Source organism: Gadus chalcogrammus, chromosome 19 (assembly GCF_026213295.1).
Source record: "Gadus chalcogrammus isolate NIFS_2021 chromosome 19, NIFS_Gcha_1.0, whole genome shotgun sequence".
In the NCBI taxonomy this organism is placed as follows: Eukaryota; Metazoa; Chordata; class Actinopteri; order Gadiformes; family Gadidae; genus Gadus; species Gadus chalcogrammus.
In genome coordinates, this window is record NC_079430.1 from 9399218 (window position 1) to 9419960 (window position 20743).

The 20743-nt window shown below is 45.2% G+C and overlaps 1 protein-coding gene across 2 annotated transcripts in view; it reads left to right on the forward strand.

The window, feature by feature from the left end:
- LOC130372422 (astrotactin-2-like) overlaps positions 1-17206 on the forward strand; it is a 270954-nt gene extending 253748 nt beyond the window's left edge. For both annotated transcript variants that reach the window (XM_056578419.1, XM_056578420.1), the window contains 3 exons: positions 5989-6089; positions 6937-7120; positions 14855-17206. In XM_056578419.1, the coding sequence (XP_056434394.1) occupies positions 5989-6089; positions 6937-7120; positions 14855-15110 (541 nt within the window). In that variant the 3' untranslated portion in view covers positions 15111-17206. The remainder of the gene's footprint in view (positions 1-5988; positions 6090-6936; positions 7121-14854) is intronic.
- The last annotated feature ends 3537 nt before the right edge of the window (positions 17207-20743 follow it).

Genomic DNA, 20743 nt, shown 5'->3' on the forward strand with positions numbered 1-20743 from the left:
AAAAGACATTAGCAGTGGTTGCACAATAATTATAACATTGTATTAATTAATAACAATTGTATTAAATTTTTTAGATACATCAATACAATCGCGAAGATCTCAGTTTCGTTCTCTTTGGCGCCATGTATTGCAAAACATTGCAGTAGGTCATTATACACACAACTGAGTTGAAGAGCGAGTCTGTTGCAGTAGCTCTGCCCTACCCTCCCTGGGGGAATAACCACTGCTGGGTGATGGAAAACGTGTTAATCACAGGGCCACTGGTGTTTTGAATGCATGGCGGGAATGTTGGCGCTGACACACCCGCAAGGGCTTTCACCAGTGGGGTCATAGGCTCAATCCCAATTGTGTTACCTTATTGTGCGATAGAAAGTGACTTAAAGTGTTATGCCGAGACATCTGTAATTTGGTATTCGCCTGTCTCTTCCAGATTCAGACCAGTTGTTAAATTTCAAATTCATCATTGTGTCCAGAAAGAGGTTTCATGCAATTCTTAGTAGATTATACAGCACTATTTTGGGTGCTGTGATCATTAGACTGGCTGTGATTCGCCGTTGACAGGTCACCCTCCGCAAAGACTTTCCAAGCCAAAAGCAGCTGATAATATCATTGTGAAACACAGCTACAGCCCCATAAATAGCTTGAATTATCTGTCTGTTTGTAGGCAAACTATAATCGTATTGTGTTGTTACTGGCACTTTCGAATCAGCGACTGGTCAGAACACATTAGAAATCTTTGGGAAGTAATCAAAAGTGTATTCCCCTCACACGAACAGGAGCTCGGCTACTGATACGCTTTAAGTCCACATGAATTAGGCATCAACAACTCGTCTGAATCTAGGTCAGACGGGCAACCGCCAATTCACAGATTTGTCGGTGGATCCCTTAAACTGACATAATATTTAAAAGAAATCTTTGAGATGGCCTCTTTAATATATCTTTAAACATATATTGTATGTATCTTTACATATGCAAGATATTCTTTAAACAATCCTCATTACGCTCTAGCTCCGTCTCACGGTGAAACCTTTTTGTTTTTTGGAGTGAACATTACATTCCAGGGCTGATGCATAGATGGCGGTCTGCCCCACCACTGTTGTTTTGGTTTGGGTCTTGGTTGTTGACTTAGACCAAGACAACCAGGAACGCTGTTATCTTTCCAAATGTCAGCTATAGTTGCGGCCAGCTAACTGTTAGGGATGTAAATTAAATGTTGCAATAGCATAATATAAAAATGTTCAACAAATTGGGTCTGCCAGGGAAGACAAAATTCCGATAGCAGGAATGCTATAAACTGGGTGAACGGGGTGTATCGTTTTATTTAGTTTCAGCCAATCATGTTGCTGGAGCCGGTGATTGGTTACTAACTGCTTATACAAACTCGGTTAGCAGTAGTAAAGCCAGTACATCCTGTCCAGACCCCAATTTATTGTTATCCCCTTCTGAAAGCTTAAACGACTCTCGCATATTTGTTAATTTTCGGTAGAACATATCGGTAACATATCAGGAAACATAGGCATAACTCCTCCCCTTTCAGTTTTCTGTTTCCTGCCCAGGTTCTTTGCTGTCACCCCCCCCCCCCCCCCAGATTACTTCTGTACTACTGTAACTTTGCCCTCTATCCTATAGAGGACTATATTGGTCTACCTGAACTCTAGGATCTGAGACCCGACCCAGGACCCGTACTAATCAGGGTCCACATTTAATTTTGGTTATGGTCCGGTTGTGCTACCCATTCTATCACTGCAAGTCTCGGGGTCTTCTCATCATGATGTCTTGTACCCAAGTCGATCCCAGAAGACCCCGGGACCGGCACTGATCACCAGCGAACAGCACAGAAGTGATGATTTGTGTCTTTAGCATTACCATGGCGTTTTTAGAAACATGTTAATTTGTTTTAGTTGGGTCCATAAAAATTCTTCATTCGTCTCAAATCCAGGATATCTGCACTGGGACATGTGCGGGGTAGGGTCTGTAAGGGGGACAAAAGGGGGTCCGTTTGTATATGTTTTCACCAATGATCGTGTAAGTATCTTGTACCAAAATCCCCCAGTGCATTAGGAGTGGGGTGGGTCATATTGGAGTGGTTTAGACCTTTACTCTACTACTATTGATAGCACTATGGACAGATGACGAGGATCATCAGATGGGTAGGGTTGTGTGTCCATATTCGGGTATGGGAATCTAGATCAAGTCATGAATGAATGAAATAATATTGTGCTGGTGGCCCTGATAAATGTGCGGCACCGAGCTGTGTGATGTGGTTCCAGCGGATGATGTCATAGAAAAGCCATGCCTGCTGTGCTGTCCTTCCCGAAATACTGCACTAATTGATACATTCTCTCACCCCGCGTTCTCCCTCACTTTCTCCCTGTCCCCTGTAACATCGCTCTCTCTTTCTCCCACTCTTTCTCCCTCCCTCTCTCTCCCTCCCCTCTTCCCTCTCCCTCTCTCTCTCCCCCGCTATCTCTCTCTCCCTCCCCTCCCCCTCTCTCTCCCTCTCTCTCTCTCTCTCTCTCTCTCTCTCTCCTTTTCTGGCTATCTGTCACCACCCGCTCCACCTTTCATTTTCCTTTCTCTTCTGTGCCGTTCATTAAATCAAAGGACAGTGGGCTACATTAATGGCAACAGCGCTAATGTACACAAACATTAATCTGCCGTTTGTGGGCCTCCCGTAAGGAACGCAGGGCATTTGCAGCGATGGCACGCAGACAAAACCAATCCACTTCCAAACAATTTGTGTGCAGCCAGACAGCCTTGGGGATAGACAAGTGAGGGGAGAGGGGGGGGGGGGGGGAGAGAGGGAGCTGGGGGAGAGAAGGAAGGCAGGCAATCGGAGACAGGGAAGGATAGCCAGAGCTTAACTCTGAGCAATGTGGAGCGAGAGAGAGAGAGAGAGAGAGCGAGAGCAGGGGGGTGCGAGACAATCCCTCTGTGTGGTGGTAGTGGCGGTCAGCGGTCGGTGGTGGTGGTGGTGGAGGTGGATGGGTGTGTTTTGGGGGGAGGGAGGGGAATGGTGGAGGGTTGTTTTGCCAGTACTGTTACTTCATGTTTTGACATTCTCGTGGCAAGCCAGACCGTGGCTGATTCCTTTGTTCTCCCAGGCGATCCTTATCACTGCCCAGTGCCAGTAGTGAGCTCAGACACCACAGACTCCAAGTCTATCCGCTCCACTCAACCCCCTGCCGGGCCCCTGTGTGTGTGTGTGTGTGTGCCCGGGTCTCGTGGAAGAACTTCATCAACAGTCATCCGAGTTGGGGGGTTGGCGTGAACGTCTGTAAAATTGTACCCTTGGCGAAAGAGAATACCTATTTTTTTTTTGGGGGAGAGAACAAACCGAAAACCACTAGTAGTTGCACAAGCTTCTTTTATTTTTTTTTCCCTGTTGCCTATTTGACCCATATGTCGCATTCTTGTCGGCGTTCCTTATCTGATGTTTTGATATGCATCTCCGGATCTGAAGTCACGGAAGGTGAACGATGCTGATGATGCTGATCCCCTTTTCAGAAGCATCCCGAACCAGAAAGATCAAAACAGTGAACCTGTGCTTGCCGGGCCTAAACTCAAACTCGCAAAACAAATTGCCCCTGATTAATATCCCAACCAGTCCTCCTCCCCTTCACGTCTTCCCGCCCGCCTGCCCCCCCCCCCCCCTCACATCCTCGTCCTCACGATCTCTTCCTCTCTTCTCCTGCCCCTGACTCTCTATCCCCTGGCAGCGCTGAGGCCATGTAATCCAAACAGCGTGAGGGCTAAGTAACGCCAGCATTGTTTTGCTGGGCAAAAGGAGACGGCGAAAGCCTAGGGGACGGCATTTCGGGGGCCCCTACGTCTTTCGTGAGGTTTTCTCTTCTGGGTACCGCATGTATCCTGATGAATAACAAGAGCAGACAAAGTATGTGAGCAATGTCCTGACGGGGCCATATTACAAACAAAACAATCACTCAGCGACATTGAACAAGCTTTTTTCAAACAAAGGGGGGAGGAATTCAAAATTACATGTTGCACATAACACATTTTGGAGAGAAACAAAGAAAAACTTTTGGTTGATGGGGGGGGGGATTGTCAAAGAAAATCCTTCAATTCATTTACATGTGATTGTGGTATGTGTGTACACGTTTCGGTTTCAATGTTTGTCTCAAGTGTACCTAAGGCGAGCGAGGGAAAGGAAAAACTTGCATCCTGACCACAGTGTTTTCACACTTGTTACAGTCATGCAAAACAAGTTTGTTTGGATTCCCCAACCGAGAAAGACCGTTGTGCATGATGAAGGGATGCGATTTTTTGCGAGCAGCACTAGTACAATCCCTTCTCAAAGAAATACCTTGGATTTAAGTTTGCGACATCTGGAGAAGGTCATCAAAATGGTCAACGGTCACGGGTCAACACGACCTTCAACACCACCATAAAATCACAAAATCAATACTGTGTCTTCATTTCCCTTCATAAAACAAAAAGAAGCTCAAAAGGGTGGACTCTGAAGACCATATGGCGCTAGGTTGGTGATTCCACCATCAGCGGCAACACAGTTAAAACACACACCCACACACAAACAGACAAAAAGAGAGTCTGAGCTGACTGTTGTTGGTGTAATGCAGCGCAGGCAGTGCCAGACGCCGTGGGCTAAGTGGACCGCAGAGGGCGGCCGAGGACACAGGTTCTGCTGGGGGACGCATGACGCCATGGTCACGGGGGCCAGCTCCCGCGGCGGGCCCTCGTCCTCTGAACATCAAGGGGTTTCCGAGTCCTCGTTGCGGCAGGCCTGCTTTCGAGGGAGCACCAGGCGGGCGGTGAGATGTGCTCGGGTGAGCACCAGGCGTTGTGTTGTCGTCTGGATGCTGTGCAGAGACGTTGAGCAGCCGCTGGTACCACAGACAGAAGCGCTTCACTAGTCTTCCTCCTCACCCGTGCTGCTGTGTCCGTATCCATGAATCAGTTTTCATGGGCGGCTGGTTCACAGGCTTCTCCGCTGGGTTTTGTCAATGAGCTGACGAGCTGTACTGTTGTAGGTCATGAATATCAGGTTATTGAAGCTTTTGAATGAAATCCGTGTTTTGATTTGAAACAATTGGATTCAATTGAATTACAAGGGTTTGATACCAAATGTAATATTTGCAAATATTATTAGGCCTATATACTGTATAAATGAACCATTTTGGTTGTATGTGCTAGTTACTGATATATGCAAAAAAACGAATGAAATAGGTAGGTAAGTGAGGACAGCAAAACCAGCACCGAAAAACCACCAATGCCTTCTGTTCCGTTATTAAAAAAACCTTTTCACTGAGGTGTCATCACGGGACACACACAGGTGTCGCTCATAACGCTAATTATGGGTCGGCTGCTTTTTAATTAACCGACTCGTAATTAGCGCGATGAGCGACACCTGTGTTTGACCTACGACGACGCCCCTACGAAAGGGGGGGTATACCACGGCCCACCCCCCCCCTCCTCCTCACGGTCACCTTAATTGAACCGGGGGAGCTCATTGGCTGGCAGAATCGAGGTGAGTGATTGCTGATTGGCCGCAGCTGTGCTGTCTCTCCACGACCCCAGCGGTAGACGGACGTCGGGGATGTGGCGGACAGATATTGGTGCTCTGACGGAGCTGTTCAGTTGTGGTGGCTAGTCGTCCCCCTTGTTACTTCCCATGGCCCCTGTCTCTGTGTTCCCGAGTCACCACAGCCTAGACATGTTTTCCTATTAGGAACACAAAGTTGCCATCGTTGTTTTTCGAGGGACTCGACTTGTTTTCTTCGGCCGCCAACCTCCCTTTCCCCACCGCTACGTTTAACGTAATGTATATATCTCACGGGAGACACAGCCAGCCGGTACCGTTTTCTTCTCCCCACGCAAAAGTCACGAACTCCACATGCCAAGATTTAATAAGTATTGATAAAAAAATATAAAAAAAGAATATAAAAGACTATCTAGATTTATTTAAATGTTTTCCCAATCTTTTTTTGTACCTCTTCCTACCCTGTCCAGGTTCACCCTGTATGCTGTGGACAGCCGAGGAGGTCACTCTGAGTACAGCTACGTGTCTGTGAGGACGTCTTGTCCCATGGTGGATGATAGCAGGGCCGAAGGTACAGTTTTGACTCACTATCTATCTGACCCTCAGATTGTGTTGTGACTGTCCGTGAAAAATTCTCAAAGCGTGTTCAAACTTTTTTAATGCATGACTGATATTCAAACATGATCAAATATCTTTAATTACTGATTATTAATATATGTACAATTCCCAGATAATACTACCATACCTACCTAAACAGGGTATACTACCATACCTACCTGAGCATCCAACCAAATGTTTGAAGCTTCAGCGTTGACAAGTGACCTTGGCCTCTTCTCTGCCCTATCACCATCCCTGTCTGCCATTATTACCAACAACAAGACTACCCCTCTTGTTCTATTCCTTACTTATGCTTATGCTTTAGACTAATATCTAAATGAGTCTAAAGCTCAAATCTCAGTGAACATATGTTTTACTTTCTTTCACCTCATACATATTTATTTCAAACCAATCATTTACTGAAGGCGGGATCTGTGAGCATGTGATTGGCCAACACAAACGGTCAGCAACCTGTAAAAACGTGTCTGTAAATGCTTCAAATCCACATTGTGTAGACTGGCCAATGTAGACATCCCCTCATTTAAATCCCCTTAGTGAAAGCCTCCGTGCGAATGAGTTTTCTGCAGTAGAACTCTCCATAACAAAACAGGAAACCAGGGATGACTCCGCCCCTTACAGTTTCTGATTTCCGGCCCAGGCTCCTCCCCGCTCCCCCCAAAAAGTTCTGCTATAAGTAATACGACAGCTGGACCCTAAATTCCCGGTAATCTGACCCTTTCCTGTTCTTCTGTCAACCTCTCTTTCTCTTGCCTCTCCTTCCTCCCTCCCTCCCTCCTCCCTCCCTCCCTCCCTCCCTGCAGAGATAGCCGACAAGGTGTACAACCTGTACAACGGCTACACCAGCGGCAAGGAGCAGCAGACGGCGTACAACACGCTGATGGAGCTCCCCCCGCCGCTGCTGTACCGCGTGCAGCACCACTACAACGCCCACTACGAGAAGTTCGGCGACTTTGTGTGGCGCAGCGAGGACGAACTCGGCCCCAGGTGAGCAGGACGAGGTGGGGGGTGGAGGTGTTGATGCCGATACCGCTATTTATTTAGATGTCAAAATAAAGGTTTCATATGAAAACAACACGTATCATGTACCTCTAAGGCGGAGATGGCGGTAGGCCCTTCGATCGGGTTCTGTCTGATATTTAATCCGTCCGTGGTTTTAAAAGAGGAGCCAGATATTGGGAAAAGCACAGTAGTTGGTTAATATGTGTAGACAGGTTCTAACCGTCCCGCACACAGGATGTGTACACCGTTCCCGTCGAGATCTTGTTTCACGTGGCCTACAGGTTGAGTTGCTCTTCTCGCAAATCCGCTGACCCGATTCAGCTCAACCTCTCTGTTGATCTGGTTTACCTATTCATGGTATTGATCACTAACTGGCTAGGAATATATCCAGCTATATCTACCGGTGTATTACCAGCATGTGACCATTATTTGTCACAAAATTGAAGAATTCATTGAAATAAATAACCAAATGAATCTGATAATAATATTCAATGGCATCAATATTTGTTATGTGCATGAAAAAATAAAAAAAGGTAGCTCAAGCACTGTATCAGACTGATTGAGTTGATTGTAGCGACTGATGTCCAGCTTTCTGCCTCAAACTTCCCTCACGACTAAATAACTGTAAGCCGCCATATCCGACATGATAACTAATTAGGCAGAGACCATAGAATGCCAGGAAAGTGAGGGCGGAAATCTGAAAGGTCACTCTGTTTTTATTACCTATTAACTGCATTCCCTGTCGGTTCTTGTTGGTTGGCTATCAGCAATAGATGGGGGGGGGGAACAGCAGCCTAGTTTCATAGGCGGTAATGGGCCACATTCATAACTGGGATTTCATTGATTGGATGACGTTGTTAACGCACAACATGGGGTGGGAACACGTGTCACATGCACGCACGCACGCACACACACACAAACACTCACACAGAAGGCAGGTAGGTCATCACATTTTTCAAACCAATTCTAGGAAATAAGAGCTGATCTAAAACGTCTTGTGCCTCAATACAACCCCTATTTCTGTGAGCGAGAGACAACGTACAGTAATCCGAAGCACAACACAAATATGCATTTCTAGTGATGCTTTGGGTTGGTAGAGGTGAAAAGGTTCAAGTAAGGGGAGGGTTTCTTCAATGTCCGAGAAACATCCTCTTCCCTGAAATGTCGTAGAAGCAGGAAAATGACTTGGGTTGTAGAGATCTTCTGCTTTCCGACAAAGGGCCCTATTATTTACTACGACAAAGCCTCATTACTGTTTGGCCCCATCTTTTGAAAACCGATTAAAGCTTTATGCGCCGAAAGCAGCACTAATAGTAATTGATAGTTGTAGTTTATATCATAGTTATTTAGTGGCACGTTAGAACGTGTGGAAGGACCATAAATTGCTTTATTGGGTTAACAATTAAATACCTCTTAAATACCCACCTTATGTATTTAGTTAAATAGCATTTTTGTTTAAACCTTGCCAATAGCCATGGCATGATGGCAATGCGAAATCCAACCTATTTGAGATTAATTTAATGAGTTAGTTGAAAAAAAGATATGATCCAACTCCCTAAACTGTTTTATTTGTACAGGTTAATTGTCTGTTTATTACACAGATTAACAATTTACATTATTAAGTTTTAAAATTTAGATCATTTTTGAGATATTCTGCACATATGTGTAGAATATGACAATTCGGCGTATGACATTTCTGCCTATCCAGGCCCACTCCCAGACAAGCCATATACACTTTAAACACACTGCAAATATTTATCTATGTATTTATTTATCTATATATTTATTTTTATATATATATATATGCACCGAAGCAGTGTGCATAGAGTACACATTTATTTATTTACAAATAAATAAATGTGTACTCCATGTAATATATTTGAAGCAAATCATTATTTCAATGCAATCGATAATTGCTCAGAACATTAATTTGTAGAAAGTATCCTAACTGATGAACTCCCTCGCGTTCGACTCGAAATCGTCCGGTACCAACTTCCAGACGCGCACACAAAACAACCCTGAGCGACCGTTTATGTGGAAACGCTCAAACTGTTTGTATCCCTGAGACAAACTAGAGCAACAAGGCTGCGTTCCAGCAAGACAAACATGTGTACGCTAAGTCCTCGCCCCTCGACCGGGGAGGTCGGCAGGGCTCTTGAACGGGGTCGTCACGACGACAGGGGAAGAACGGCAAGCGCAACGCGCACTGGGCATCAGCTGTCACTCTGGATGGAGGTAAATGTCATTCTGGGTAGACGCATGAAGCGTGGGCTTCTGCAGCTTCTTGTTTTGATTAAAATACAATGAAAAGTCGAACGGTATTTGGATGAACCCAGCAGGGGCGCCTTTATTTTCTCCCATTAGGAGCACAGAGTGGAATTCCGAATAACGGAGTGGATTGCATTTCAAAGTGGCTCGCGTTCAACAAATTAAAAAAACAAAAAGAGTTTGGTTTTCCAATATCACGCAGGTTTTAAGCAACAGTACTTGTGAGGTCAATCCCGGCCTCTTTTGTCCCCCTATGGGGGAACGGGCAGATTATTCACTGGGAACGCATTGATGAGCTATAGCCATGGTGTAGGTTGAGCATTGGTTGGTTTATACGACCTGGCCCTGGGTCACTTCAATGCGAAACACTGAGCCCCGTCCTTCCAGGTCTTCAGCCTGAGGCCCCTTTAGGGTGAGACCCCAGGCCTTTGCGTGAGACCCCTTTAAGGTGACACCCCAGGCCTTCAGCATGAGACCCCCTTAGCGTGAGACCCTAGGCCTTCAGCATGAGACTCCTTCAGCCCGAGACCCCTTAGCGTGAGACCCCAGTCCATCAGCCTGAGACCCCTTAGCGTGAGACCCCAGAACGTGGCAGAGGAACACAACCGCGGCAGTCCAACGGCCTCCATCCTGCAGCCAACAGCGTTTCCCGGCTGTGGAAGACCACAACAGAATAATGCTGTTAAACCCCCCCCCCCCCACTGGTAATCCCAGGACGGCCCGCGATCGGACTTATGAATGTGATTGGAACGTACTTTTTCAGCTGCAGGTGGCAGCCAGGTCCTAATTCCCGTCAAATGTTTCCTGTTCCCACCGTGCCTGTTCACCATCACGAAGTTGGACGCCGTCTCTGAGAGAGGGAGCGAGGGAGGCAGGGGGACGGAGGGGGGGAGAGAAAGAGGGAGAGAGATCACAGCGTTGTGACCGTTGTTTGTTTCGTCGGCTACATTTCTGGTCAGTATTAAGTCTGGGCTCTGCAATGTGCAGTCGTGCTCAGTTTCAAGGGGGTGGTAGGGGAGGGAGGTTGGTGGATTCTACCCATTTGGTCTGTAATGTTTTGTTTGTCTTTCCTTCCTTGGATGTTTATTTAAAGATCTCATCCACCTCCTCCTTGTGCCTCTGCATCTCTCTGCACTCGGGTTCCACCGCGATTGTCAAACCAGAGCAGCAGTTTGGCAGCGGGGCCGTGAGGGAGAGATATATAGAGAAAAGGAGAGAGGGAGGGCGAGCTCTCTGACTAGATGCATGTCTGGGTTCCCGCCGGCGCGCCAAGATTCCCCAACCAGATTGTCCCGGTTCCGTGTCAGCTACCCCTTGTTGGCTTTTGGTGAGGGAATGCTGGAATGTGGTAAACAAGTCGTGCCATTTTTTGATGTTCTTTTGTGTTAACCTCTACCTGGACGCCGTTGCACGAATAGGCTTGTGTGTGTATCTGTGTGTGTCTGTGTGTGTGTGTGCGTGTGTGTGTGTGTGTATGTGTGTGTGTCGCAATGTCCGACATTGAGACAAGCAACACACACTCCAACACACACACACAGATACAGGCGCACACAAAACACACACACACACGCACTGATACAGGCGCACACGCACACACATACCGTGGTCGGTTGGGTATTGGTTTAGGCCTCCTCTGTGAATCCTTTCCATATAAAGTTAAATCAAAGACCAAACGGTGAGGAATAGCTGGGTGTCGTGAGACCCCAGATCATGACGCGGTTTGTTCCACAGTAGTGCCATCTCCATAAGGACATAAATCTCCCCAACCGCAGTGCATGATGTCATGTATTTTCATCCTTGTGTTATTATTCCCTTTTCATTCATCTTTTTATTTCTATATTTATATATATCTCCTTTTACTGAATAAGTAACGGGACCAGAGGAGCTCACCTCACTTTATTTTGCAAGGGCATACCAACTGCGTCTCTGGAGCTTACTGACAGTTCTCTACAGAGAGCAATACAGTGTGTTAGCCCGGAGCATTGAGTTACCCCCGGCAAAGAGAGAGAATGTAGTCTATTGTATTAGTTATTTCTTAACACTAGGGACAAGACTAATTCTGTGGTTGGGGGGCCAAAGAGTTTCCCCTTTCTTCGGTGTCTCGGTGTGCGCCGGCCAAAACGCCCAAGCCTTTCCCCGCTGAATGTATATAGAACAAAAATAGGATGGACCTCGTATTGATTCACGGAAACGGATGATTGATTGATCGATCTGGCCTGCGGATCAATCTGCGAACCAGCAGTAGGTCTTCCGCCACTAAGAGTCTTGACAGGAACGTATTTATCGGCGCTATTATTGTCCCGCCGCATACCACGTCTCGACGTCTACGAGGCAAGGCATCCGGTCACTTATCGCCTGCACCCCCCCCCCCCCCCCCCCCCCCCCCCCACCGATGCGATTCCTCAGCAGAGCAGGATCTCCAGCGCGGTCTGTTCCGCAGCCGTTGCGCAACCCGTCCCTCTGGTAAGTCCCCGGCAGGCCGCCCCCTCGCGGGACAACCGAGGATCAGGTAGGATCACGCGCCTCCGGCCGCCAAGGAGGGGGGCCACTTCTCAAGTAACCACGGGCGATGCCAGAACCCTCCCCCCCCCCCCATCCCCACGTCCCTCTCACTCACTCAAACAAGGGCCAAACCAAACACTAAACTCGATAGTCAACTAAAACAACTCGACTTCCAAGTCCATTTCCTCCTCGTTCTCATAAAGAGCTTCAGCAGTGAGAGCCCCCCCCCCCCCCCCCCCCCCCCGCACACCCCCACCACCCCTTGCCGCCAACACACACACACGCAGACTGGCACACACACGCGCACACATGCACACGCACACACCACACAACATAACACCGCCACACACTTCCCAGCGACGCTCCGCAAGTGTGACTCAGCAAACACGACCACCGACCCCCCCGCGACCGCCGCTTGTTTACCCGAGTGGGGACACGCACACACACACACACACACACACACACACACACACACACACACACACACACAGGAGTCTTAACCATGACACGTACAACACCAGCGCCCTGCCAGCCACCGCAAAAAAAAACAAAGAAACGATCGAGAGAAGAAGGGAGAAGAAGAAACGGTTGAACTCGTTTGAACACAAAAAACAAACGAACGAAGGGGGCAACGCCACGGCCAGCCAGGATCAGAGGGCGCCGTCGGGCCCTCTCGCTTCAGAGCAGTCGTCTTACAGGCTGGTCGGTGGGACGACGAGGATGATGGACGGACCACCACAGTGGGTGGGTGTGGTGGCTCTGACCAGGAGGCTGAGGGATACGGTGGGGGCACCGATACCTCAGAGGTTGGCTGGGCTGGTGGACTCTGGGGAAGGCATTTGGATCAGAGAGACGGCGGGGTTATTTACTGCATGGAGTTGGCAGCTTTTTGCCTCGTTGGGGTAATATACGAGCCAGCGCTATTGGTGGTGCCTTTTAAAAGGTAACAGAATGGCCAAGTGAAACCTGGGCAGAGTCAGCACTCCTCCTCGGGGAGGGGAGGGGGGAGAGGGGAGAGAGGAGAGGGGAGAGAGAGAGAGAGAGAGAGAGAGAGAGAGAGAGAGAGAGAGAGAGAGAGAGAGAGAGAGAGAGAGAGAGAGAGAGAGAGAGAGAGAGAGAGAGAGAGAGAGAGAGAGAGAGAGAGAGAGAGAGAGAGAGAGAGAGAGAGAGAGAGAGAGAGACTCCCCCCGTGTCTAGTAATGTCTATGTACTGAAACACACCTTCGGGACTTCAAACTCCCAACTGAATTGCTTTTTATCCGTCTGTATCCTCGTCTCTCTTTGCGCACGTAAAAACGGATTCAACCACATAAACCCACGCAAATTACCCAGATGCATTTAAAAACACAAACTGAATCAGTAGCAACTTTTAAGATTATGATTAAACAAAAGCACACGCATGCGGATGGGGCTCCCCCTGTGAAAAGACTCCGCTCATTTACAAATTTCCCCCCAATTTTCACCATTATCATCCTCCTGACATTTAACATGATTGTTTCAACCCCTTAATCATCTGTTTGCAGTTTAGCCGCTCGAGACATAAGGAATTTTCGGGGAAGCAGGAAAATGTTCCTTCTGTTATTTTCTGCAAATAAATGTTATCTGTACTCTGCTTAACTAAAGACAGATGCTGATGCTTGGCAGACACGGGCCTACCCTACCAGATGGAATTCAACCCCCCCCCCCGCCACACACACACACACACACACACACACCACCCACAACACCACCCACTGCCGCCACCCTTCCCACCTCCCGTGTGTTTGGACTGTACACTAAAAACCCGGCCGCCTGCTACAAAGGTAGCCCAAGTTCATATTGACGTACGTCAGAGTGCATCATGGGATTTTCTGGTCAGTGATACTGCGCCATATTGAGAGGACTCAAGAGAGAGTTGTAGCGCTGTAAAATCCTACATCGACGATTATATACTGTAAATGAGGCTAATGAAAATATTGTGATACTTCTCGCATCAGAAACGCTGTGAAAGTTTCAAACAAAACAATGTCTCAGAGTAATGACAAAGATCCATTCAAGATCAATTATTAAAATAAACAATGACCAAAACAACACTACTACAGTCACTAACATCGCATTGTGCCTGCTTCCAAAATGGAGGCGGTCAATGCGATGTGACGTGGCGATTTACAAACCCTATAAGTTGCTAAATTAGGGTAAGCTGGAAGGGGAATAAATGAATGAATGTGTTTCCGTGTGAGTGCGTGCCGTGCGTGCGTACGAACACATGTTGCTTAAATGCAGGGTACTGTGAAGACAGAGAGGCATGCCAACTGGGCTTGACTGGCAGGACTTTTTAAACCCGCTCTAGCCAGAGTACTTAATAGTAACTTCATAGAATCTGAGCAATGTTTGAAGAAAAAAATGCCTCCTCACTCTGGGTTATATTGTTGCAACAGACTCACCAGACTCAACCAGGGTGGTCTACTTCATAACTTCTTTTTGTGCAGTACGGGTACACTAGCCTGTGGAATACAGTGAAAGTTACAGCATCGCCACCATATCTCTCTCCCTCTCTCTCACTCGATCTCTCTCCCTCGTTTAAATTCCATATTACAAGTACGGTACAAAACCTCTCCCCAAGTCCTCCTCTGTTCGTTAGAACTGCTTGTGACAGTAATTAATCTCTCCCGCGCTGTCTCTCGCTCTCTCTCTCTCGCGCGTGTTCTCCCTCAATGAAGTTCCATTCAATTGAGCTTCATTGGCATGAAAACATAAAACATAAACATTTACACGTCCGAAGCAGTTTGAAAAGGAAACAATACCAAAAAGGTACAAAACAAAATATAAATTAAGAACTGAACAAAACATCTCTTTCTCTTTCTCCCTCTCCCTCTCTCCCTCACCCACTCCCCATCTCTCCCTCTCTCTCTCTCTCTCTCTCTCTCTCTCTCTCTCTCTCTCTCTCTCTCTCTCTCTCCCCCCCTACAGGAAGGCCCACCTGATCCTGCGGCGGGTGGACAAGATGAGCCACTACTGCCGGGCGCTGCTGCACAGCGCCTTCATCCAGAGCCGCACCGACACCATGGCCTACGTGTCGTGCCAGAGCGAGGACCTCTCGCGGGCGCTCCACAGCGCGGGCGGCGGCGGCGCCCTGCACGGCTCCCTCCACGACACGCGCACCGCCTGCATCGAGAAGCTCATCTCGGTGCAGCGCAACACATACGGCAGCACCAACCTGCGGTGAGGAAACTGATCGCTGGAGAGACTGTGGACAGAGACGGAGAGAGAGAGATAGGGAGACACAGGGAGAAAGAGAGAGAGAGATAGGGAGACACTGGGAGAGAGAGAGAGAGAGAGAGAGAGAGAGAGAGAGAGAGAGAGAGAGAGAGAGAGAGAGAGAGAGAGAGAGAGAGAGAGAGAGAGAGAGATAGGGAGACACAGGGAGAGAGAGAGAGAGAGATAGGGAGACAGAGAGAGAGAGAGATAGGGAGAAGGAAAGGAGAGAGTGACTGTGGACAGAGAGAGAGAATGAGACAGAGAGAGATGGTGAGAGAGGGAGAGAGAGACTGCTGCACGTTTTGTCTGGTTAGGCAATCGGCGAAGATCGATTGAAGATCCCCCCGTGCCGCTAAACATGGGTCGCTCCAAGGTGACCAGGTTTTTTTTTGTATAAGAAGAAGAAGAAGAAGATGAGGGGAAAAGAAACTCAAAGGATCCAAGGAGCGCCTCACGTAGACCTCAAGAAGTTGCCGGACATTATTTGTCGTTGAAAAAGTAATGAGAATAGACAGATTTTGTGTGGCCTAAAAAAACAAACATCGGTGTGTGTGTGTGTGGAGAAGTAGGGAACTGTATTTTTTTAACTGCAACAATGCCAGCGATTGCACATATCAACGAGGAATTGCAGTGTGTTAAACATGTAAATTATCCCTTGGGCCAAGAGGTGGAGAGGAAGAGGGAAAGAGTTGTGCTAAAAAACACTGAATGTAATATTTGAGTTTCTTTACAGTGCTATAATAAAAGAGGCTTCTTAGGAATACAAAAAAAGAAAGGAAATTTGAATCTTTGCTCACTTCGTTGAATGGAGAAATAATTAATGAAGCAGTGAAGCCATTACCGAGTCTTTTATTATTCATCTCCAAAACTCATTCATTTAAATAATTTGAGGATGATTTCTAACATTAGAAAAAATATATAGTCTGTACAGAATAATAAGATTATATGCAAACATTATAAAGCGTAAGTGTGGTAGCCATTTTGGCAAATATCGCAAGACATGAAATGTGTGGCAGTTCAACGCTAAGTTATTCAACTGCTGAATTTGTAGTTGACAGAGACATGTTTTCTTCTGTTAAGCTAAATCATAGTTATACATAAAAAGAATCCCCAGCCAAGAGAAAGAGACAACTCTATTGTTTCGATTTAAAGAAGGATATTGATTGTACTTAAGTTGAGCCCTAACCCTAACCCTATTTATTTATTGTTTACCTTGGTCTATGCTATGTTTGCATTGGCTTCTCATTAGTCCGAGCTTTGACCTTCTCAAGAAACGACCACGGATTTAAAAATGATGCGCTGTTGCATTTTAGCTCGTTAAGTTGTTTCAAAACATAACGATAAAAACTGTTTATTCATTCGTTAATTCACTTCATCTTGAGTGTTGACTCCACTGGATTAATTTATGTTCAGGAGTTTTGCCATATATTTAAAGTATTAAAGAATAATCAATTTAATCAATTATTGATTTGAAAGTATTATTATAGTGGTGGAAAGAAAAACGGCCCCCGATGTGTGAGGCAAAAGAGACTAAATTGTTTGGAAATGCGGACAAATAACAAATGCTGTCTTCAAATGATGGTCACTCAATCAGGGTTTAATGGACCGATTCTAACAATCGATTTACATGGATAGAAAAGTACTGGAACATTTCAATTTTGATCATAAGGTGGTTAGGATATCGATAACTTTGCAACATTTTAATTTAGAGGATACAGGCTTTTTTGATGCATATGGTTTTATGTTGTTGTACATGAAAATGTGGAGGAATATGTGACTGTTGGATCACAACCGACTCATTTCTCGTCCATCGGATCATCCCAGAAGCCATGGATATTGTTTGAATGAAAATCTACAATGCCTTTTTTTATATTTCTTTTCAGATTATATGACTTGTTATAGTAAATTATTATATTGTACATTTTAAATTGTATATACGAATCTGTCTTATGTGCTTTGATTGTCTTTTTTCTGAAGAATGTTAAATATTAAAAATGTATAGATAACCACCTCCACTCTCTCCTTTGCTTCAATTACCAAATATGGTTTCCCACACAAAAATATGTTGCTATTCATCCCGAAACTCCAAACTCTTAAATACTGACATGCTCCAGCCAATCAGATTAAATAACTAAGGGAGGCAGTCAACAAGTGCCACGATTTCTGAGCATTGAACATTTCTAAAAATATGTTCGGGCCAGTCTAAAACCATGTGATATATATCAAATACATCTGGGTTCTTGGCTATGGAGAACCGAGTTCATCTCCCACAAGGGTCCTGTCTATGGAGACCTTCCGTTTTGGAAACGTAAGGATGTCATGTCAATTGTAATGTCAATTATGCACACTCATACTGTGAGCACTGGTGTCTAGCCGATTTGGAGAGTCTCAAACAAAGTGTTCCAGGTCCTTGAAGCATGAAAGGTTGCAAAATACAATCTCTGTTTGAAAATAATCTCATCACCACAACCTTCCTGAATCCGCTAGCTTGCTGGGCTGTCTCTAGACTGAGACATGTTACACAAGACGGTTATGTCCCTAAATGGGCATTTATTTAAGAACTAATCCATTTTTATTGCAACCATACTTGCATACCATTTCGTAAGGCGGGTTGGAAAGCAAGGAAAAAGACCCTGATTGAACATTGACAAATATGTGCAGAATGAGATTATTTTCACTTTTCTCTGTTGACTTGCATACAAACAGACATGTTTGGACTTAATGACTCCCCACAACTAAATCTTTCAGGAACTACAACATTTCAACATTGAAAAGTTTATTCACTTCTACATGAGCAACTCTTTTAGACCGTCATGGCTTCCGTTTGTTCGCAAGGCATCATCTAGTCTTCAAGATGACCTCAGGTTTCCATGGAGAGCCCTCTAGGCAAGAATTGAACCCAGGTCTCTCTGCTGCATCACTGAGAAGCCTGTTTTTTATCGTCCGTGATCAAATAAACATAAGGGGTAACACTGTCGTTTTTTATCAAATAAAACATAAGGGGTAACAATGTTGTTTTTTATCGGCTGTCATCAAATAAAACATAAGGGGCAACACTTTTTTCTTATCAAATAAAACATAAGGGGTAAAACTGTCGTTTTTTATCGCCCGTCGTCGAATAAAACGTAAGGGGTAACACTGTCGTTTTTTATTGCCCGTCAAAAAATAAAACATAAGGGGTAACAGAAATGTTTCATTGCCCATCATCAAATAAAACGTAAGGGGTAACACTGTCATTTTTCATCGTCCGTCATCAAATAAAGCGTAAGGGGTAACACTGTCGTTGTTTTATCCATCGTGATCAAATAAAACGTAAGGGGTAACATTGCCTTTTTTTATGTAATAAAACGTAAGGGGTAACACTGTTGTTTTTATCAGCCATCATAGAATAAAACGTAAGGGGTAACACAGTCGTTTTTTATGTCGTCATCAAATAAAATAAGGGGTAACATTGTTGGTTTCTATCGGCTGTCATCGAATAAAACGTAAGGAGTAACAATGTCTTTTTTTTCATGAAAAAAAACATAAGGGGTAACACTGTCGTTTTACATCAGTCGTCATCAAATAAAACATAAGGGGAAACACTGTCTTTTTTTATGTAATAAAGTGTAAGGGGTAACACTGTCGTTTTTTATCCGTCGTCATCAAATAAAATCAAAGGAGTAACAATGTCGTTTTTTTCGTGAAAAATAACAAAAGGGGTAACACTGTCGTTTTTTTCATGAAAAAAAACATAAGGGGTAAGGGGCCGTGTCCACCAAAAGCCTTTTTAAAAGGCAGAGCGCACCTTGAACTGCTTTCAACGCGTTTGTGCGCGCCGCTCAAAAAAGGCGCACGAAGCGTATTTCGTTTACGTCATTAAATACGCGTCATCGCTTGTATCCACAGATATACAGCTTCTATCTGTTGGCTCCATCATATGGCATCTGACACCTGAACGTCCTCTCTGGTTGCTCCTACAATTTGCGAAATGAATGCAAGATTAATAGCGCTTCTTGCCGTGGCAGCGGAGGTTGCGGACGATCCCCCTGCGCCTGTCGTGGTTGCCCGGAGGAGAGTGTGGGTCCACAGCATTAATCGTGGCAGGAGGCAGTACCAATACCACCTTTAACGTGAGGTCGTACAGGACCGGACACTCACTCACAGCAGTTATTAAACTTTCGTCCGACATGTTTCAGTTTGTTTCAGTTTGTGTTCTGTTGATACTTTTAGCCTTTTAGCCTCCTCCTCGATTTTGATTGGTCGTTCGAAAAAAAGCGCAGATGACGTGGAGCGCTTTTCTTCAAAAGTTCAACTGTTTTCAACTGGGGCGTGCGTCTTAAAGCGCGAGGCGCGCGGAGCGTTTAACCGCCCCGGGCGGCTTTTTAAAAGGCGCGCTGCTTGCGCGTCCTGCCATAGAGAATGCATTGCAGACAGGCGCTCCGCCTTTTAAAAAGGCTTTTGGTGGACACAGCCCCTAACACTGTCGTTTTTCATCAGTCGTAATCAAATAAAACATAAGGGGTAATACTGTCGTTGTTTATGAAATAAAACATAAGGGGTAACAGTGTGGTTTTTTATCCATCGTCATCAAATAAAATCAAAGGAGTAACAATATCGTTTTTTTCATGATAAAAAACATAAGGGGTAACACTGTCGTTTTTCATCAGTCGTCATCAAATAAAACATAAGGGGTACCACTGTCGTTTTTTATCAGTCCTCATCAATTAAAACATAAGGGGTAGCATTGTTGATTTTTCATCGGCCGTCATCGACTAAAACGTAAGGGGTAACACTGTTGTTTTTTATCAGTCGGCATCAAATAAAATCGAAGGGGTAACAATGTCGTTTTTTTCATGAAATAAAACACGTCGTTTTTTATCCGTCGTCATCAAATAAAATCAAAGGAGTAACAATGTCGTTTTTTTCATGAAAAAAAACATAAGGGGTAACACTGTCGTTTTTCATCAGTTGTCATCAAATAAAACATAAGGGGTACCACTGTCGTTTTTTATCAGTCCTCATCAATTAAAACATAAGGGGTAGCATTGTCGATTTTTCATCGGCCGTCATCTACTAAAACGTAAGGGGTAACACTGTTGTTTTTTATCAGTCGTCATCAAATAAAATCGAAGGGGTAACAATGTCGTTTTTTTCATGAAATAAAACATAAGGAGTAACAGTGTCGTTTTTTATCCGTCGTCATCAAATAAAATCAAAGGAGTAACAATGTCGTTTTTTTCATGAAAAAAAACATAAGGGGTATCACTCGTTTTTTTCATGAAAAAAAACATAAGGGGTAACACTGTCGTTTTTCATCAGTCGTCATCAAATAAAACATAAGGGGTAATACTGTCGTTTTTCTCATGAAATAAAACGTAAGGGGGAACACTGTCGTTTTTTTCATGAAAAAAACATAAGGGGTAACACTGTCATTTTTCATCAGTAGTCATCAAATAAAACATAAGGGGTAATACTGTCGTTTTTCTCATGAAATAAAACATAAGGGGTAACACTGTCGTTTTTTATTCGTCGTCATCAAATAAAATCAAAGGAGTAACACTATCGTTTTTTTCATGAAAAAAAACATAAGGGGTAAAACTGTCGTTTTTCATCAGTCGT